The sequence below is a fragment of the Diadema setosum genome, chromosome 14, assembly GCF_964275005.1.
Source record: "Diadema setosum chromosome 14, eeDiaSeto1, whole genome shotgun sequence".
In the NCBI taxonomy this organism is placed as follows: Eukaryota; Metazoa; Echinodermata; class Echinoidea; order Diadematoida; family Diadematidae; genus Diadema; species Diadema setosum.
The window spans coordinates 29,507,177-29,530,284 of NC_092698.1; the positions used below are offsets into that span (position 1 = coordinate 29,507,177).

General features: G+C 38.6%; 1 protein-coding gene across 1 annotated transcript in view; it reads left to right on the forward strand.

Moving 5' to 3' along the window:
• Window positions 1-23,108, forward strand: part of LOC140238372 (interleukin enhancer-binding factor 2 homolog) — a 101,088-nt gene that overhangs the window by 16,110 nt on the left and 61,870 nt on the right. Inside the window, exons 8-11 of the mRNA XM_072318308.1 lie at window positions 1,482-1,560; window positions 2,140-2,227; window positions 3,560-3,736; window positions 7,091-7,178. Coding sequence (XP_072174409.1) covers window positions 1,482-1,560; window positions 2,140-2,227; window positions 3,560-3,736; window positions 7,091-7,178 — 432 coding nt within the window. The remainder of the gene's footprint in view (window positions 1-1,481; window positions 1,561-2,139; window positions 2,228-3,559; window positions 3,737-7,090; window positions 7,179-23,108) is intronic.

Sequence of the window (23,108 nt, forward strand, 5' to 3'; positions counted from 1 at the left end):
CATAATTCGGCTTTCGGAGACACCAGTTGCAGCGTTTGGGGAATGCTTTGTCCACGCGTGCACGATTACACGCTCCATTGTTCTTGCTATAGTGGTTTATGATACGTTCGCTCTGTAGTGCGTGCTCTTCGTTTGGCTTTCTATCCAAACTATTCTACCGCAATGTTCGACAACGGAAGTGAAACAAAAATCATGTAGCATGACATAACCGTGTGAAAAGTTATTCTCAAATTTGTCTACTTGTACATGTAGTAAAAAATTATGACAGCAGACTGATTCAATGGAAGGTAGATGAGAGGAAAGGAGCGGTCACATGTGACTAATTATATTCAAATACTACACATCAAGATTGCACCAAACTAACGAGTCGTGTTTGTTTGTTTGTTTGTTTCAATTCAATTAGCACCACCGAACAAAGCAACATATGCATGTCTTGTAAAAGCAAAACAAACAGAAAGCGTGACCCTTGCCAGCACTTGCAATTTTCTGCCTTCAAAAGGGTCGCCAATGATATAGACAAATCAACCACAATGATATCGCGATTTGTAAATGTGTGGATTCGCCACCGCCGCTGTTACATGCACACGATCATGGCGTGTGGATGCCATTGCGTAATGCGTGCATCAAATACACATGTACATGTACACCATACAGCTGTACGTGTATTCGCCATCTTGAAAGACGTACTGTAAACAAACCCGAGCGAAACGCATTGTTTTCGGCTCCATACGCTTAGCTCCGAGGAAGGTGCCCGGGAAATTTGACTCTCTCAGTGATCCAATCAGAAGGCGATGTGGTTGCTAGAGGCGGAGCTTAACATCGATTGGCACCATCGTACGGATGGGTGATTCTCCCTTCGCATCGCCGTTCGGACATTGTCTTTGAGAAAGAGGTGAATCTTCAAAGCCTGTTTTCTCACAATTTTGACAGGCTAACAACTTCAAAAAGTGCATTTTATTTCTCTTTCTATGCCCACTTATGGTGCCGAAGAATACAAGTGTTTTATATGAATGCAAAGCTTAGGAAATGGGCAATGTGATTCAGTCAAAAAAATGATTTTTCGAAATTCCCGACTTTTGCCTGAAACCGATGTCGCCGGTCACATATTTTGAATAGATATCTAAGGAAAGAAAATTCATCCCATCAGCAAGTGACTAAAACCGTGTATGCCATAATGACATGCCTTGGAAACAAGATATTGTCCTGCAGGGCTGCACACTAACTCATTTTTTTCTACTGGTCCGAGAGACAGATTGGACCAGTAGATACCCAGCTTTTCCATGTTTTACTGGTCCATTCCTGAAAAAGTCACTGGTCCGACAGTGCGCAGCGTTGTCTCCTGTTCTAGCAGTAGTCCTGGTTATCTGAGTCCCGACTAAACAGTGGCAGCTGTATTTGTGGTGTTGGCCAGCTCTACATTTTGATGCATCAGCCACATTTTGCCGCTAAACTCATCTATCTTTGTGTGTTTGCATGAATAGTGCCAATGAAGACCATGCAGAGTGCCCTTGCTGCTATTCGCCATGCTCGATGGTTTGAGGAGAATGCCACAAACTCTGTGTGAGTATCTTCTTTCCAACGTTGATTTGAAAGAACCTCATGGAAAAGTAAATCATTGATAAAGACATTTCCTATTGCCTAATGTAATAATGGCGGTAGACATACTGTAAAAGTGGATAATTTGCGTGATTAATTTTTCGCGCTTGGCCAGGTGAGAAGATTTTCGCGTGTTTTTAATTCTGCGCAATCAAGACACCAAGTACATACGGCAAGCAAAAATATTTGCGTGCTTTTATTTTCGCGCTGGTTTCTGGTTGCGCGAAATGCGCGAAAATTACAACACCGCGAAAATTTCCACTTTCACAGTACTAAAATATCAAATATTTCTTGTCTTTTTGCTGTAATAATCAGTTTTTAGTAATCATGCAAATGAGAAACAAATCTAGATGGGTAGAGAGGTAAAACATCAATTCTGCAATACATGTGCAGGCTTGATTCCTCTGGAATAATAGTGATATGTCATGAAATGCCTGGAACATGCAACACAGGTGAAATATGCCTGTATCCTATAAACAAAACAGAACAACAACAAATGTATTATTATTGCCATTGATATCAATGCTTACTTGTTTCTTTCAGTGTGAAAGTTCTTATACGAATCCTCAAGTATCTGAAGACACGCTTCCCAGGCTTTGAACCCCTTAATCCATGGATGATTGACCTCCTGGTAAGTGGACCTGTCCCTCCCTTTAATCCTCTTGGGATCATTACCTCAAAATGCCATTCTATTTGTAATTGATGGTCTTGCTCTTATCCCTGATTGGTTTAAGTTTGAATACATTTTCTCTCATACTCTTTTTTTCCCCCTACATCCTGGCTAGCAACTATGTAAGGAACAGACTGGCCATGCAATGTACTCTTTTGCATGATCTTTCTTCAAGCGTACAATGCAGACGGATGACATTATAATCATAAAATTTTGAGTAAAATGTTAGCTGTGTGATGGTCTAAGTATCATGGAACCATTGCACCGTCACAAACTGAAAAAAGTGTTAAGATTTCAATTTTGTTGAGCAGTATTGACCTTAACACTTTGTTGCCATGCTTCCGGTAGGCTGTTTGTTTGCATTTCCCTTCAAAGATTGAGATTTCTCAACAGAAGATGGCAGACTAACACTGCATACTCTTGTAGTTATCACAGTTATTGTTCTCACTTGCACAGATCGGCCTTGTCCTACAAGAGGGTTATTGTAATCTTCAGTATTAAGTCATCTAAACAATTCCTAGTGGCACTCTGCTTCTTACTCTGAAACCGTCACCTGGTTGCTGAGCTCAGTTTATCCTATAGAAGACAGGAACACAGAAAACTTTATCTCGAGTTTGATGCCTCAGACTTTTCATGAAAATTTCCATTTCATACGTTGACATTTCTTGTGGTTTGGAAGGGCTTGCCGCCTGAGGGAATTCTCCTTTTGCAGCAGTTATATGTGGGTTTTTGTAAAGACAAAAAAACCTGTTCTTATTTCAGAATTGAGGCAGTCTCACAAACTTGGCAAGTGTGTGTATCTGTGGTTACAGTTAAAGCCACTATTTACCATTTGCAGATTAAAAAAAAAAAACAAAAAAAAAACAGCTTTAGTGCTTTAAAATAGTTCTAAAATATGAATTGGGGATAGAAAGAACTGATGAAAAATTGTCAGTCAGTACAATCAATGTTAAGTATTGTTAAATATGTGACCGAAAAAAAAAAATGTGACCAATGGTTTTATTAAAATCATTTCTAGAATAAACAATCTCCAGTCATGGTTTATTGAGAAAATTAGGGATATATCCTTCTATTTGTGGATTTATTGAAGATTTTCATATGGTACAATGTTTTGTGATACAACTACTGAACTATTCATACGCATCAAATGTGATAAATCGGACATTTTTTTTTTAAATCACTGCTCTCAATGGTAAGCAGTGGCTTTAAGAGCTTTAAAAGATAGGACAACCCAGAGGACTGGGAGTATTCTTTGTAGCTAATGTCCCCCCTTTTTTTTCCTTCTATGCCCAGGCACACTACTGTGTGATGAACAACCCCTCCCACACCCCACTCCAGATCAGCCTGGCGTTCAGGCGCTGCCTGTCTCTCCTCTCCGCCGGCTTCTTCCTGCCCCGGTCCGTCGGGATCATTGATCCGTGCGAGGGCGGTGGCGTCCGAATCCACACTTCGCTCTCCCTCGAACACCAGGTCAGCCCTAGATATTGGATGGGAGGAAGGATAATGGTGACCCAAAGAAGGAGAAAGTCAAGTTGCTATGTATACTCTTGTTACCAGTTTAGTGGTTTAGTCTTCAATCCCTACTTGATGCAAAATATGTAGGTTGAAAAAAAAAAGTAGAAAAAGGTAGGCGTCTCTCGTAGCTTAAATATCAAGGTGTTTTTTTCCCTAAGCGGATCTCAAAATTTGACTTCTTGTGGGAAAGTTTAAGAAAAAAATATTTGCTAATAAACAAATGTGAGGCAATGTGCAAAGTGGAAACCAAAGATTACCAACCACTGAAGAAAGAAAAGCAGATTTAATTTGCTAAAAATAATGGCATTATATCTAGATGCATACAATCTTGCCAGCTCTTGATATTTCTGCTGAACATGTTTATGCGTTGACTATATACAACATATATTTCACAAGGACTCTCTTTTGTGAATTGGGGAGTAGTTAAACCCATGATCGAGAAACACCGTGACTGAATAATAAACGAATATTATTCCTTAGCAGAAGAAAACTTCGGTTATTTCTCAGTTTGGAGACTAGACAGTGCATTTGTATTATAGAAAGGCATATTTTGTTGTTAATTGCACTAAAATCAGTAGACTTGCTCCAAAAAAAAATCAACTTGAAAACACTAGCAGAATATATACTATGTGTACTGAATTCAGTGGATAATGCACTGTGACTGGTTTCTTTGCATCAGCACACATTCTTCAGTACATCAGTTACATGACTCGGTCAGGGAAAATACTCTAGCACGGCCTTTATGGTCATGTGAAGGAAATTTGTGTCTGAAAAGGAACTAGGTACAGGACTTTTAGGATATGTGTGTGTGTGTGTGTGTGTGTGTGTGTGTGTGTGTGTGTGTACACTGTATGTGTCACTGTTAGAGCTGGTGGTTTGTTAGATATTAAATCCATAACCATTTGTAAAATGGGGTCATTTCACATTTGATTAAAACACAGTAAATTACCCTCATCATTGCCAAGGAGCTGTGACTCCTCAGTGCATATTACTTGAAGTTAGTGGATAAATTTTTTAATAAGAGAATCTGCAAAGAGTTACCCCAAGGGAGTAATAATGATAATAATGATAATGATATGAATTTATATTGCGCTAAATCCACTCTGTAGAGTGCATAAAGCACATACATACCATTATTACCCCAGTCTCTGGATACATTGATTTCCCGCCAGCACTGACAGTGCTCACTCTCAACTCCCTGGGGAGCATTACAGTCGGTTATCATTTTAGAGGAGGGCACATGCTGATCAACCAAATAAACATTCTCATCCTACTGGGTACCCATTTATACTCCTGTGGGGAGAGCAGCAATGTGGGTAAAGTGCCTTGGTGAAGGGCAAACGTGTCGGGCTTTGTGGAGCTCGAACCCACGAGTACTGTAAATGGAAAGACATTGACCTGAGCAGAACTTGAGCATGGGCAAAACTCTCACTCCCATCAGCAACTTGTTTACGCACAGTATCAGTGGCATTTTGATTTACCAATCCTGAGAGAGTTAAGACCTGATAGTGTGTTAATACTCAGATAGCCTGATTCATCTGCTGCCCTCTGGAGTACATTAAAAAACCATGAATAGCACTGGTCAGGGAATATGTGCATTGAACCGTACACTCATTGGTAACAGTCCACTCCAGTCAAGATTCCTTACCTGGGTAACTGTGTACTTACACAGAGATCAGTGATAAAACAGTACACAATTCACTACCGAGATTCTCAAATACATCCCAGCTGGGCCAGCCTTTCCACTCTATGGTATACTCCATGGAGTGCAGGAGGAACTTCTGAGTGTCAACTACGCCACATGCGTGATGTGATGTTGACTAGTGTGAGGAAATCACTTTGAGAGAGAGAGAGAGAGAGCAAAAAATGACAATGAAGTAAAGTTGAAGGTACTATGTTTCCTCTGTACCTGATGAGATTGAATGCGGAATGCACATACAATATATACACACATACATACACATATTATGTACATACAAGTGTACATACATGTACCAGTTCAAACATAAATGAGTACATTCAGATGTACATAAATTTACCCAAAGGGAATCTTAATATTCACTCTTCTTACATGGCTCTGAGCGAATGTGTCATACATACACACTTAGATGATACATGTAAAAGAACTCTTTTTTTTTTTTCTTTTAAGGAATTGCACAATTATTTTGAGAGGATAAGATAGCATTAATAGATTCAATGGAGATAGAATTCATGAGAGAAAATTTGTTAGCAGAGCTTTTTTGTTTCAAAGTGAGTTTATGGATGGAGATTGTCTAATGGAGGGGGAAGATAAAAACTCCATTATTTGGAGAAGAGGATGAAGCGCAAAAATGAGGGAAACGATCGCTCTTGAATCTCCTCTACTCAGGACTGCCTTTTATGTAGATTAGTGAATATAGCATGGAGTGACTATTGCCTTCTTCTTCTTCTTCTCGGCACCCTGTAGTTGTAACAGAGGGATAATCTTCATCGGATCAGAATTTGTTCTCATGATTACCCAGTCCTTGGGCAATTATCTCGATAATGGCCATGGATTTCCTCCCTATTCTCCCATCTAGATTTAAAGAATATCCCTTTCCCTCTTTAGTCAGAAACTAAAATCTTCCGCTGTTGTGTTCAATTCAGTTGCAATTTAGTTTTTTGCACTATCCTGCAACAGGAAGAAAGATTTGTCTCTTGATTCGTATACTTTGATAATTCTGTTGTGCTTCCATCTATGTGATTACGATAATTGAAGTAATATTGATTATGATTTATGAGCATTCATAGTGTGAATAACACCATGCAGACTGTACATGTTAGTCGTAAGCAAGAGGAACAACACGGAAAAGATAACGCATAAATAAGTTTCCATGGAGCAGTTTGGTAAGCAATTATACATCAAAACAGAAAAGAACTATATGCAAGTGATTATTGTCATCAGATTCTTCTTACATGTTTTGCGTGTTTTTGTTTGCAGGTGCGCATTTATGTGTGTGTGTATTAAAGCTTGTAGCTTTCCCTAATCGTGGTTAGATGTTTACCTTCTTGGTTTGGAAAACAATGTTCTGTTCCCTTTAGTTCACCAGCACAGTATAACTGATTACACATTCCGTCAAATTCATATTCTTCAATTCCTTGAACAAGGCTTTCATTGAAAAATAGGAACAAGTGTTAAGTGGATGACAATCTACACAGTCTTGATTTTAATAGTTACCGTGCAATATTAGAAAATCTGATAAAGTGATTACAGTGTCTGTGATTGATATTAAAAAACAAAACAAACGAAATTGACATTCTAATGTTTGTTTTGTTTGTTTGTTTCCTCAGGACCAGGTTGCCTTCACAGCACAGACATTACTCAGAGTCTTGAGTCATGGTGGACATAGGAAAGTTCTGGGCTTCGAAGGGGACGCTGGTATGTATCCCTCGTGTATACTACTTTGCCATACACATCACTCAAGTCCATTTATGTGTGTTTCATCTTTCCTCTTTGTGAAAGTGCCTTTTATCTTTGATATATATATTTTTTCCTGTTAAATTTTCTCAGTTCTATTTTAGTTTCAACTCTTGGATAGAAGATTGGTTCGTCACCTTTAATAACGTATTTCATTTTATGCAAATATTCGCTGTGCTGAGGATTTATCCTAAGCTGTGTTGTAATTTCTCAAGCCATTCATCCATTCATTTGTTATGTCATTCCATCTGTCTATCCTCTTCTTCATTCTGCCATCTTTCCATTAATTCAGTCTTTCATTCTCACAAATACTCCTGTTCTGCATGGTGTATTTTTTGACTGAATGTGAGTAAAACAAAAACATCATGCTTATCAAATTTCTCTGTTTGATACAATGTTTCTGAGTTTTGCGGTGAGAAGAACCCAAATTATCAGGGCAGGTTACTTCTGCCAATTGAGGTGTGGGAAAACTGCAAGATATTATGTTTGGAAGCCCTTATGGTCTTCTTTCCTTCCTCAGGCAAATTGGTGGTTGCAATTTAAGTTTGTTTGGTGTTGTTCTATCTTTTAAAATGCATAATAAATGCCCGAGTTGTTTTAACTGATTGACAAATTGCCCTGCAGCGACATATTTAAGCACCGATTAATCAGTGTTTCACTAGTAGTCATGATAAAAATTAAAACAAACAAACAAACATAGACATAGATATCATAATTTTATCCAGAAATCAGGTGACTAAGTTCTACACGAGTATGTAGGCCCATGTTTTTATGCCTCCGCCACGAAGTGGTGCCGGAGGCATTATGTTTTCGGGTTGTCCGTCCGTCCGTACGTACGTCCGTACGTCCGTACGTCCGTACGTCCGTACGTCTGTACGTCCGTACGTCCGTCCGCTTTCGTTTACGCGATAACTTGAGTAATATTTACTGGAATTTTACCAAACTTGGTCCAAGTATGAAGTATGATGGGGCAATTATTTGATTAGATTTTGGGTGAAATCGGCTAAAGGTCAAAGGTCAAAGGTCAAGGTCAAATCATGAAATTGTATCCGTTTACGCGATAACTCAAGACTGCATCAAGCAAATTTCACAAAACTTTGTTGGAGGATGATGTATGATAAAACAATTACTTGATTAGTTTTTCAGTGAAATCGGACAGAGGTCAAAGGTCAAAGATCAAGGTCAAATCCTAAAATTTATCTGTTTACGTGATAACTCAAAACTGGATGAAGCAGCTTTCACCAAACTAGGTCCAAGGATGATGTATGATGGGACAATTAGTTGAGTAGATTTTAGTGACATTGGCAAGAGGTCAAAGGTCAAAAGGTCAAGGTCAAATGCTACAAATGTTGCAATTTCCCCCATATCTATGCAATGCCCCAAAGGTATTTTCTTGAAACTTGGTGTGGACATGTACTACTGCATAAAGATTCTCCAGAGAGAGTTTCATGTCATAAGGTCAAAGGTCAAAAGGTCAAAGGTGAGGTGAAAATGTTGCAATATCACTTTTCTCGCAAATGGTTCAATATATCTTCGTGGAACTTGGTAAATATGCATGTATTGACTGGCAGGGATTATCTAGGGAATTTAGGGGTCATGGGTCAATAGTCAGGGGTCAAAGGTCAAGGTCAACTCCTCAAAATTTTATTATGTCCCTCATATACTAGTATATGCAATGCTTGCATTTTTAGTTTCAAAACTTAATACATGCATTACCTAATGGAGATTCTCCGGGAAATTTCCAGCCAGAAGGTCAAAGGTCAGAGGTTTAGGGTCAAAGGCCAGGTTTCAATCCCCCCCCCCCCCCAAAAAAAAAATATATATATATATATATATATATATATATATATATATATATATATATTGTACCATCATTACACTCTTTCTTCATACCTTGGAAATTACTCAATGCATAAACTAATAAAAAGGTCCATCAGAATTCAAGTAAAAATTCTCAATTCCCCAAATATGTGTACCTGCACTCTTAAAAAAATTATAGCAAACCCAGATCAAGACATTTCTGACAGACCTGTCATTTCAATATTTTGCCAGTTATGTGAAACTGTCATGGATTACACATTGTGAAGACATTGTACTATACGCCTATTGGGAGAATCATGCATTATGGCGGAGGCATCAGTCGCCATAGCGACATTTCTAGTTTTGTTTTGAGTTTGTTTGTTTTTTTCCTGGCCACTACCAAAACACTGAAAAGAAGGGCAATTTGTCAATCAGTTGCAATAAAAACTTGACAAAAGAATTCATGAATTTGAATGCTTTGGTTCCTAGAATACTGCTAACAGCACTGCAATCAATGTAATTGCAGAGGGATTAAAAAAAAAAAAAGACATGTATTGTAGAGTTGCATGTACATGCCATCAATAAACATGAAACAAAAGGCTGCATAGTACGTGTAGATTCTAATTCATGTGTTAACTTCCAGTGGAGCTACATATGTGCAGTGCAATTCTGTGCCATGTTCGAATTGGCTTTGATAAATAGAGTGGAATAAATCCAGCAGAATGGAAGAAGGAGAGTGTCTTTCAATTTCAGTAAAATCTCTCGTTTTGACTGGCGGAGAAGCTCTGGTCACCGAGTGTTACCATGGTAATTATCAGAAACTGACAAGTTTCTCAAAATAAGGAGATGAGTCATCTATTTACTTGTATTTAATACAGCAGCTATGCATCATATATACTTATGTCTATTAAAGCTCTTCTCAAATCCTTTTGACAGCTACCCCAAGTGCCAGGGATTTGTTTAAATTGATAGGGATGATACCGTACGGCTGCATGGGAAGAACTGCCCTCTAAGAGAGGATCTGAGTTGTGCTATAAAAGTAATTGGAGTCTTATGCAACTGATCTTTACGAGAAGTAGTAACACTCTAATTCCAGTAAATAGCAGCAATTTGCATTTTCATTATTTTGAAAACACACAGAAATTAAATGACATGTCCAAGATAATTAGATATGTACCATACAAGTAGGCATATTTGCTTTGAGAAAATACCATACAAGTTGGTGTATTTGCTTTGAGAAATAAAGATGTGTGAGTCATGGCTTAAGTTTGAAAAGGAAAATGTAACAAATGTTTTGATTCAGAGCAAGCCCATTTATGACTCTTCTGGTATGCCTGGAAAGTGCTGAAAATGGGAAATTGTATTCCCATATGTCCCCTTAAATAAGAGTGTTTCCATACTTTGACTTCAGTCTGCATGCAGCTTGCATCTCAATGGTGCTTGACAAATGAGTATGAAAAAGTTTTGTGTAGGTTTTTATGCAGAGATACCTGCGAAGAACAAGTATCAGCATGACTGCTAAGTGCTGAGTTTAGGAGCCATTGGTATACTATCAGTAGATCTTTTCATCAATTTGTGATGATGTATGACATCCACTTTATACATTCTGTTCTGATGACAGAATGCTAGAAATGTCCCTAAATAGCCATTGTGAGCATGATCCGTGTTGGGTTTGGCACATTTATACGACCCATGTGCATCACATTCGTTCACGATATGTGCTGTGCTCTGAATGTATAATGCTAAGAGTCCTGCGACTGAAAAAAAGAAGGAGTAATGGCCGCTATCTCTAGATCTGGCATTTTTCAACCTCCCCCCCCCCCCACCATCCTCTCTGCTGTGTCCACCTCCTTTGTTAAATGCATGGTGTCATCGCCCCCTTTTGATGCCACAGCCATTCACAAGTACTTCACAGCGTTTGTGAATCAATTACAGCTTGGCGCCCATGGCAACATTGGAGAAGTATCTGATTCTTGATTCATGACAGCCAGTGTTTTGGACATGGTGAGATAAAGTGAGTGTCTCATTCATCTTGGCACAATCAAAAAAAAGAAAACTCTAGTATTTCTGATGTACCAGTGTCTGTGGACTCCCAGGGGAGTGTCTGGGAATGCTCGTGTTGTGCCCGGAGTAAGTGTGCTAATGATGTCAATTAATGAATGCAGAGTGATAAATGAAACAGGATCGAGCAGAGGTAACAAAGGAGGTGTGGTTGTTAGCAAACTTGAGGATGGAGGGGTCGGGGAGAGGGGTGAAGTTTTTGTACTCGCTAGCATTGTAATATTGGCTGCTTTCACGTGTCATGGTCAGAGGTAAGATCAGCTAGTGGCAGTCATGAAGGGGGACAGTGATAAGGTTGTTGTACTTTTGGTAGGAGGGAGCAGAGAAATGATTTCTCTCGTGAAATCCCAAAGTATGATAAAAGCAAGTATGTATTAGTGATGTTGCACTGAGTCATTGAGAAAGTCTGTGAGGGGCAATGAGGAAATCATTAGATTCATTGAGGATACACTGAGAAAGGAGAGCGATGGCATTATCACCTCTACAGTAGACTTTCACAAAAGCACTGATCTCCTGAAAAACAAACAAACAAACAAACAAACAAACACACAAACAAACAATCAGGGCTACAGTGAATGGGATGTTAAGATGGAAATCCAGAGTTCATGCATAACCTCAGGCTACAAATAGATGCTTGGGGGGGGGGGGGGAGGAGACAGGGGGATGATAATACAAAAATGGAGATTTTGTATGTTACCCCTTCAGAGAACCCAGTGGTACTGGTACTTTGGACCCCTGTTCAATGTCTGCATCAGTGTGGGATTGTTCTACACAAACCTCAAATGCCTAGTATGTTTTTGTGTATGTCTACATAACCGTAGATTGTGATATTTTTTACATACTTTTCTAAATGAAGTTTAAGTTCCCTTAAAATCTTGGGCAGGACCAAAGTCAGGCACACACACTCCAGTGTTTCGAATGGCAACAGTCCTGCACAAAGACCACTGGGAAACGATAGGGATAACTTTGCTCTAATGTCACCCACCAACACCGGTGTGTAGTTACAGGTTGTCTTTACCAATTGATGAAGAAAGCACTCAAGCCTATTGGCTGATAGAGCAAAAGCGAAAGCGACTCTGCCTGATTATCCTGCTGTCAGGTCTTAATATACAGTGATGGCAGCATGATCGTTTTCATCTTCCCTAGGGGGTTGGTATCATTCACCCTTTTGTGTGTGTGTGTGTGTGTGTGTGTCTGCTTTGGACTACCACTTCATCGAGTTTGTATGCAGTGTGCTCTTCGTGAAAGGAAAAGTATGTTGTTTTCTTTTCTTCTCTTTTTTTTTTAATGCTTGAATTGTGACCCCCCAAGATGGGATTTCTAGGCAGCAGTGCAGATTTTCCAGGTAGAATGGATTTGTGACAGAAGTACATATACTAGGTGTTTCAAAAAACATTTCCCACTTTTGATTCTTAATAATTCAAAAACTATATATCAGATAACACTGTCATTGATATGAGTGATAGCTGAATAGTATACAATTTGGTTGAAGGTGGTTTAGATGTGAAAGCATAAATAAATTTCATGAAATTCATGATTAATTTCACAGTTAGGTTCCAGACTTTGCTCTATTTTCAACCCTCTGTACAAAATTTCACTTTGCACAGGGGTCAATGGGTGTGTATGGGAGTGTGTGGTTAACACCCTGACAATGGTCCTGAACAATGGCCAGGGTTTGAATGCTTCATTATTTATTCATGAGAAATTCCACTATCACAACTAGTCTTTATTCAGCCTCTGGCAGTATCTGTGTAAAGTCAAACGCCTGTCAATACTGTCGTTGAGTCGCGACAGTGCTCTCCCTACTTCTGAAAAACAAAATTGCAATGATTACCTTCTGTTCTATCGTAAACGTGGTGACAGGAAGTAAAGAAAATCAATTAGAGTACATATACACTTGTGTATATGATGCACCACGCGCTACCCCGGGGTATCGTAGTAACCCGGGGTACCACGTTGTGTAGCGCCATCTCACGTTCACTCGAGTACAACCGCAGAGTTACTGCGTTACATATGCGCACTGTACTGACCCGTGGTACGGTGCGATACTCAGTATAGCGCTTCATGCACTGACTACACGCACTATTATAATAGCCCGCTAGCTGTGCCAAAGTTACGATCTCGTAGACGTAGTTTCGATCCCGTAATTTTGTAAGCTTTGTGCACTTTGTGCCGAACAAAATATCCTTTCGCAATTAGGATCAAGCTGCAAAAATGCCAGCAGGTGATGGGGGCTATGCCGCACTGAAAGGAAAGGGCCGGAAAAGAAGGAAAATTTCCAGAGAGGAGAGGCTGGAAAACGCGAGGCTTCGCGCCACTAGGAAGTTGGGGAAGGAAGGGGCCGCCGATGTTCTGGAGGTGTTTCAGAAGGCCAGTGACGCCGGGGATAAGGCGGAGGCAGATGGCATTATTATGACCCTGCTGGCTCAGTCCCTCTCCCAGATCGAAGTTGTGTCGCTACTCCATGTTGGCGGATATAGGGTCGCCCGACTCGCCAACTACGATCCTGAGGAGGAGGAGCGAAGGAAGCAAAGCAGAGTCGCCTGGCATGCGGCCACAGAAGAAGATAAGCAGGCCATTAGTGACCAAATCAACACATGGGATGTTGAACCCGGATACCCGTGCCAGCATCGCAGACCACTGGAGTACATGGGTTGTCTGGGCAATAATACAGGGTGTACAAGTATCATAACAGCATGAAACAATATCAATGATACACTGTAAAATAGTTACTCATAACATTAACAAGGGATTAATTGAGAAAACTACAGGATGAAGAGGGTTTTTTTTACAAGAACAATGGCCATAATTGAATGTTGAAGAATTAATCACACACACAAAAATTAATTTCCCACTTTTTGGTAACCCAGGGTACAGCCCTAAAAAAAAAAAAAAAATAATTCAACAAAATGGCCGATTTTTTTCTGGTACCCCAGGGTACCATTTATGTCATCATATGGAGCCTTAAATAGATCTACTGTGAAACAAATCGCCCCAATGATAAATGCTGCTGAACTCTTTACCAAAAATCATCTCTTTTTATTGAAAAAGCGAAAAATTTGTCAGACTATTTAATTAGTGGACAGTTGTATTAAAATGAGGTACTGTAGATCATTTATGCTTATTTATATCCCAAATTTAGTGATATGTGAAGCAAAATTTGAAAATGATTGCCAGCTGGAATGAAATGTGGTGTTTGCAAGCATTTTACTGTGCATGAATTTAGACTAGCAGTGCCCAGGGCAATCCACATGAATTATTGATTAAGCATTCATGTGCCTGGGAGCATGAGACTGACGCCTAGTCAACAGGTGGTTCAGGCATGTCCATTGTTCAGGGCCATTGTCAGCACACACTCACATACACATCATTGGTTCCTGTGCGAAGTTCAATTTTTGTACAGAGGGTTAGAATTTGACCAAAATCTGAAACCTTACTTCAAAATCAATCTTAGATTTATTGAAACTGATTTATGCTTTCACGTGCAAATTACCTCCAACCAAATTGTACACTGTCCAGCTATTACTCATATCAATGATAGTTCTATCCGATGAATAGTTTTTGAACTATTAATGATCAAAAGTGGGAAATGTTTTTTGAAACACCTAGTATGTACCTGCCACTAGAAGCCAGAATATAGTTTTCCGAAGCACTCAAAATCTATCTTGACGCCATTTGGAATGAGCTTGCAATACATAGAAAGGGTTGACCCAGGAACTTTAGAGCTGACATGATTTGCCAGGATAATGAATTGTTTTGGAGTATTTTGAGATCGAAAGTATACAGTTATAAAAGTTGAAGTACCCGACTCTATTCTGAAAGAGCCCTCGTTTAAAAGTGGGTAGGTAGAATGTTATGTTATGCTATGATCTGTCGTCCTTTAGTAATCATTTCCCGACAAGCCGCGTGCGATTCACTCTAGCACAGAAAATTGATAGAAACTGCTGCGGCCCGATTTGATGATTATTGATGATTGCTTATAAAAAAAAAAAAAATTATGCAGCAACAGTGATCAGGTGTGCTGCAATATATGAGGCTGTAGTACTTCTTACAAACCCTTTTGGCTAATATTTAGCATATTTGTCATTACCCAACTAAAATTATGATATCACAGCATTATTTCACACATTTCTGGTAAATATGCATATGCATAACTTTTTAGAGCAAAAATCTGCAATTCTGCAGGCATAGGGGAACTATGTATTCCATTTAATAAACTCATCCAGTGTCTATAGATACTCACTATAGAGTTTTCCTGCTATGACTTGGCTTGACCACAAATTGCTTTAGTTGAATGAGATTCAACTAACTTACATACAACTGGATATACGCTGATATATTTCGTGAGGTTTTTATTTTTGCGAATTTCGCAAGTCAGCTGCTATTGGCGAAATTAAAAACATGCGAAAATATTGACTCTGGTGCCAATGTGAATGTGACGTATGCGTTCACATTTCTCCGTTCATTACAGTACTCCACTATCACGAATTTAACCACTCGCGAAATTGTCGGGAATTCCCGATTCGCAAAAATGTAGACTCGCGAAATATATGGCGTACACAGTAGTCTATACCTTCTGTGTTTGATGTAATAAAATACTCTGCTGCAGTCTTTTCAAACATCAATTTGTATAACTTTTTTCTTTTATGATAAGATATATCATTCATCGAGTGAGAATATAAAGATACAACTGTACAGTATGTCCCCAAAAAAAATTTTAACGGGGCCCTCCGCAATGATATCTTTAAAAATAGTGAATCAATCTAAATACAAATTTAGGGTATGAAACTATAACTCATTGCCCACATCTTACAGAAAAAACCCCACCCGATTTGCTTCAGTGGTCAAAGAGAAATACGGAATTTTGTAGAGGATGTCGGGAATCTCTTCAGTCCAAGTTCTGTCTATTATTCACACTCAAGATCATCGAAATGCTAAACTCGGAAGAATCCGATTCATGACATGCTTTACAACAGTCCACATTTCTCTGTGACCGCTTAACCAAATCGAATGGGGATTTCTGCAAAATAGAGCTAAAATGCTATATTTTAGGACCCTGAAGTAGCATTTAAAAAATTGTATCATATTGGGCATTATCAATGCGAAAATCTGATTGTAATTTTTTGGGGACATACTGCAGTAAGCCGCCCAAAAAATTACAACCAAATTTTCGAATTGATAGCACCTCATGTGATCAACCTGTCTAAGTGCTACATACTGTAGTATCTCTTGACAGTATAAGTCAATATAGCCTAGACACGTGCTGATACGAGGGGATGCTGTTATGATAATGTAGTACATGGAAAATATCTTGTACAAGGATTGTGGGCTTCTTTCCATTTTTTGCGCATATTATATGTTATAGTGCAATGGGATGACGAATGCTTACATGTTTTTATCTGGGGATCCAATATGTTTAAATTTAACAAGCATTTCCTTCAGATGAATTGTTAAAGGGATGGTACAGTATTGGTGGAGATGAGAATTTGGCTTTTAATTTTTTTGCGAGATACCAAGAAAACACTTATGATATAGTACAGAGCACCATTTGAAGAGGAATTCAAAGTTTAATTGATGAAAATCAGGTTTAGAATGACTGAAACATCCAAAAACAAAGTAAAACAAAATGATCATAGTAGAGTGTGGGTCCCACACTTAATCAGAATCGCTCTTTTTGGATATCTCAGCCATTTCAAAACCAATTTTCATCAAATAAACATCGAATTCCTCATAGAATTACATGCTCTTTCATATTTCATAAGAGGTTTCTCATTATCTCACCAAAAAATGTTAGAAACCTGAAATTAGGTCTCAACCAAAACTATACGATCCCTTTAAAAGGGCAGAAAAGAAAAGAAATGACGACCAATTAAATGTTGACCTGTGCTAGTACTCTGCTGCCCTTTCAGGGAGTAGGGTGTATTAAACATGCATTATGTTGGCCCACATCTACAATGTTGTGTGTTGTATGCTCTATCAAATGTTGTTCCTGTTCATTTGGCATGCCCTGCCCCCCGCTGCTGCTGTTAGCACACTGAATTTATGCCTCATTGGGCGCGAGTACTCCGGCGAGCACATACCAATTGTGTCTGTACACTGAATGTGGGCTGTTACTTTGCACAAAAATCTTGCGGAAAGAGTGCAATTATGTGTCAGCTTTGTAAGCAATTGCGCAAGTGCATGCTGCAGCACTGTTCGAAGGTTTTCTTTTGGCATGGTTCTAGGTCTATGTCTTTTCGTTTAGGGTCTACGAACGATGCAGATTAGATTCAGACAAGTCGAAAAAGTGTCATTGCAGTAGTATAGGTTGCAATCCTTCACCTACACTTGTATGTGCATAGATATGCTGACAAGCACAACTGTGCGTACAGTACACAATAAAGATAGTCCTGTTGTATGCTTTTTTGACATTTTTTTTTTTTATTGTTACATGAGAAATTTGTTTTAACAAAGATGAATCATAAGTCATGATATACATTATAGTGGCATATCCTGTACATTATGAATAGTGTCAGTGTGATAAGCCTTTCTATGCTCAAATGATTTTCATTCAAGAGAGTTTTATTCAAAACATAGTGATGAATTTCATAGAATTGTGACATACATTGTAAAAAGAGATGAAAGAATTTTTAAAGTTTGACAGATTATCATGAAACAGTTACATTTTGTACTGTAGGATATACTGTGTACATTGTATCAATGCAATGACGTGATGGAATCTTGGTATTGCAAGTCTCCTCTTAAGTTTTAGGTTTGTTTGTGTTTTTGTTGTGAGAGAGAGAGAGGGGTTTTTTTTTTTTTTTTGAATTGTACGTATTAATTTGTACTGTCTGACCTTGAGTTGTTCTGTGTGACTGTGATATCAACTACTAGTTGCACTCATCTCACTTCAGCCTGTACATTCGTATGCATTTGTGGAACTGTGGTCATATCGTGAAACGAATGTGTGTTTGTACATCAAAATGTATGATACGCTTGGGAGGATGGGTGGCAGTAGCTGAATGATAAGAGAGTACTTACACTGTATCAAATTGGGCCATCGCTGCATTAATGTTAGCGTGAATACTCCTGAATATTCATTGACAGGTCTGATAGACGAGGTACAATGTACTGTACTGTCACAATCTCATGATGACGTCTTTGTTATCACAGGAACAAAATGTCATGGGTTGTTTGAAGACTGAAGTTTTTTCTGTTTTTATTCTGGCTATTGTTTATTTGTTTGTCTATTTTTGTGGGGCTAAAGACAGGCTTTAAATGTACCTGTCACTGTTCTACTTCAGCTTTGGCAGAATTTATAAATGTATGTAAGTAGGTGCATGTTATTCACTGTAGTTCTGTGGAAAAGAAATAATGGGACAGCAAAATATCATATGTGATCATGTAGATTTACTGAAATACTTGTACTGTAATGTTTGTAAGAAACAGATGAGTCTTGTGGACCATATGGTACACATCTGTAGCACTGAGTGCATACAAATCTCATAATTCATCATAATGTGAATACCGACCTTGATTAAAAACTATACATGAGCTCATTGAAGGATCATACTAAAGCTTGCTGGCATGCTGACAGTGATTAGGGTACTAACATATTCCTGGAAGATAAAGAGACAGAGGTTTGGAGATTTTATTTAAAGTCAACTGTAAACCATCCATGAAGTAATGTGAGTCTTATTTTGTGATATCGTAATATCCCCTTCTTCAAATTGACTTGTGTCATGTGAAACCTTGAAACATGCATCATGAGTTATTAAAGCATGATAGTTAATTTTATTTGTCAACATTTATACTTCTCATGGCTTACTCCATGCCAACCTTGCAAAGTGTTCTTTTGTAGACATACATGGTACAAAGTGTACGTATGTAAACCAACATGTGATGTGGTAAATTACTGTATTAATTCAGAGGCTGTATTTGGTAGGGATGACAAAGAATACTCAATAGATGTCTTACAAAGTGTAGAATTACAGTTATATACGTGCACTTTATCAGGAGACTCCCCCACAGAAACCACTCGTGGGGATGTTATTCGGCGACGCAAATTCAATTTACAGGAAGTTTAATACTGCCCACTGGAGATCCTGTGGTCTCCACGAGGATTTTACCATTCTCCTCCTCGTTAATGGAAAGGTAACTCTGACCTCAATCACGCAGCAACAGGCTTCCCGTAATGGAAAGACCACAAGTTGCATCATGAGAGGCGATCGCTTCCAGATGACCATTCTCGCCAGCATCTTTGGTTTAGAACGATGGTTGCTTTATACTTTGGTTTTTGTCATACGCTGGATACAGACTTTGGCGATAAACAGCAAGATTTTTGACATCAGACTTGTGTGGGAGAACACTGTACCAGGTCACTTGTCTTTTTAAAATGCCTGATTTCTTCTGGTATGCATCTCCAGCATAGAGCAAGCAAGATCTGACTTCCACCAAAATGTGTTCACAGTATACTTCAAATCTTATGCATTTTGAAGTTTCAGTCGGTGTTCTACTTGTATGCTTATTGTTAATTTTGTTGTTTGCTTTTTACATCAGTGTCAACCCAATGTAAGGTGGGTAGTTACGTCTGCAAATTTCATGTCATTGGAAAAAACTGGGAAAGAAGACATACACTGTAGTGCAGTGTTAACATTCATGTGTTGAGTAAAGTTACCACAAGTATTGATGGAATCATACTGTAGGTTTGCATAGTGACACCATCTACAAGATTGGTGATGATATGTCCTTTAAAACAAACAAACAAACAATAATTCAGTTGTTTTGTTGATCTTCCCCAAAATCTTTTCAAAGTTGTGAAATTGGAGTATTAAATTCAATTTGTGTTGACCAACTGCAAGTTCTACCCAGTTGTCAAGGTTGACATCAGAATTTGCTAGAATCCAGTGAAAAATTATAGCCAAATAACAGGAAGTGACTATTGGAATTTGATATCTAATGTTACATTCTCAAGTTTTTGAAAATATCATCATTTGGACAAGAAAAAAGAAAAATTGTTTGTTATAGGAAGGTGGTGCAAATGTGACACAATGTTTGAAAGGAACTGTCTGCATATATCAAGGAATTGTGTATGTTGGAAGATTTCTACAATTTTACAGTTCTAGATTTCTCCATCATTTGGTCCAGCAAGATCTAGTCCTTGACCAAAGTTTCCCATGCTTTGATACAGTAGAGCCTGTATGCTCAAAACATTTCCAGTACAAATGCATTTGGATGCCTTCATTCCAAAGATATCTAAACAAATAGAACCAGATCTGTATTCAACCTGCAATTATATATATATATTTTTTTTCAAACTTTTTTCTGGTGGTTTCCCAAAGTTTACATTGGATGTTGCCAACACTTTCTTCTGATTGAAGATTGTACTTGCAAATATGAAGAAGTGACTGTATTTTTTCTTCCAACTCTTTTTGTTTTGGGGTTTATTTGTTTGTGGGTTTTTTTCACCTTGTCCCAAGAGATAAACTGTGCAATCACAATATCAAGGAAGATAAAAGGCATCCGCTGCACCACTTAGGAGCACGGAGACAGGTGCTGGAAGAATGCATCATTTCGCTGTCTCTGAGTATGCTGGCTTTTGTGGTTTTCTGCCCCCTTCAAGATGTGCTTCTGAATGATGAAGTGCATATTCTTACAAGAGTGAATTTGTCTCCCTCATTGGACAGGAGAGGAGGTGGAGGTGATGGGGGAGGAGGGGGAGTTGGAGTTGGAGGGAGGGGGAGACTGATTATTTTCGGATGAAGGAGAACATAGCAGGCTCTCACTTTAATAACTTAAAGTGCAAATCCTCTCCATTTTCAAGTTGGGTTTAGAGCATGAGGAAAGGCGTTACGTAAAATCAAGACATCCAATTCTGACAAAGTTTCGGAGTGTCAAAGGTTTGTGTGTGTTCTTGGAGCAGTGGTAATGGTTGCAACTCATATCAGGGCAATTACATCCCCCCCCCCCCCCCAGGCTAAGTACTGGTTAGTGATAGGGCTAAGGGTTATATGTAGGGTTAAAGTTTGGGTTTAGGGTAGGATTAGGTTCAGGATTAGGATCAGGGTTTGGGGTCAGAGGAAGGGTCCGGGGTAATTGCCCAGGGGGTAATTGCCCTAGACCCGTTGCAACTACAGTATGCAGAATAGGTGAAGATATCAAATTTCGTTGGTGTACAGAAATGTTATAAAAAGCATGTTTTGTTTTGTTTGTTTGTTTGTTTGTTTGTTTTTGTTGTTTCTTTTCTTTTATAATTAATTGGCAACTACAACCCCTCTTGTACAAGTGTGGATCAAGTGTTGGGTTATTGGGATTTTGCTATGCAGCAAGGATTTGCTGCATAGGATGCTATCGTCTTTTAAATTGTGTTTCAACAGAGGAAGTGGGCTGGAGATTGTATACAGGGCATTTGGACACCAAAAGAAATGTAACGTCATCGCCTCAGCTGATTTGCATATTGTGGTTGCGACTTATATCACTGTTCTTATCAAACTACCAGTATTCCTTCTCTGTCTTTGTAGATTTTATTCTGTTCAACAAAACCAATCTGAATAGGGAGTGGAATCACAATTTTAAAATTGTCCTTGTCTCCGCGGCTGTTTACCAAAGTTTTGTGGTTTATAATTGAACAATTATTGGTTAATATAGTCTATGACATGCCATTCCCCCCAAAGATAGCTCAGTAGGAGTCCACATCCTGAGGTTTTGCACAAATAACGACATTCATGACATTTTGTTCTTGCTAATGTGTGGGCATTTTCTTTGCTGCTTGATAATCATGTTTCATGCACTCAAGTAAAAGTCGATAACAAAATTAGACTTTTGCTGCGCGGTAGAAATCCAAGACAAATTAGAAGTGTTTTGAATGGTTTATAATTTCATAGCAAACCACACCTAACTCCTTCATTCACAGCCATCAGGATGTGTTTGTTCATTTCTTCTCCAGTACCTTTTATGAGGCCATTTTCACTGAATGTGAATTTCTTAATACTTCATCAGTTTAGAATGAGATGTTTTGTTCATGTTAAAAGAGCTTTTTGCCATTTTTTATTTTTTTTTGTGTGTGTGCCTGGGTATTCATGTATTGCCAGTGAATAAAGTTGTTGATTTTATGTGATTTGAAAAAAAGTTTATTTCGATAAAGCTAAAGTGGCAAATGGCTGTATTATTACATCTTTTTTTTTAAACAATGGTAAAGAATATCAAATACCCATTAGTGCAAAATATGCTCAAACATATTCAAAGGCATTCAAAATGAATGTACATCAGTGAATGAAACATAAATTGAATGAAATACACATATCATTTGCCATGAAAGTAATATCCCAATATATCTGTTATAGTACTTAGCCAGAATCAGAAAAAAAAACAAACCACATATTCAACCTTGCATACATGATTAGCCAAATATTACTCATCTCCAAGGCAAAATAAAAGTCCTAATTTTTATGCCTCCGCCACGAAGTGGTGCCGGAGGCAATAAATGTTTTCAGGTTGTCCGTCCGTCCGTCCGTCCGTCCGTCCGTCCGTCCGTCCGTCCGTCCGTCCGTCCGTACGTCCGTACGTCCGTACGTACGTCCGTCCGCTTTCGTTTACGCGATAACTTGAGTAATATGTACTGGAATTTTACCAAACTTGATCAAAGTATGAAGTATGATGGGGCAATTATTTGATTAGATTTTGGGTGAATTCGGCTGAAGGTCAAAGGTCAAAGGTCAAGGTCAAATCATGAAATTGTATCCGTTTACGCGATAACTCAAGACTGGATGGAGCAAATTTCACCAAACTTTGTTGGAGGATGATGTATGATGGGACAATTACTTGATTAGTTTTTCAGTGAAATCGGACAGAGGTCAAAGGTCAAAGATCAAGGTCAAATCCTAAAATTTATCTGTTTACGTGATAACTCAAAACTGGATGAAGCAGCTTTCACCAAACTTGGTCCAAGGATGATGTATGATGGGACAATTAGTTGAGTAGATTTTAGTGACATTTGGCAAGAGGTCAAAGGTCAAAAGGTCAAGGTCAAATGCTACAAATGTTGCAATTTCC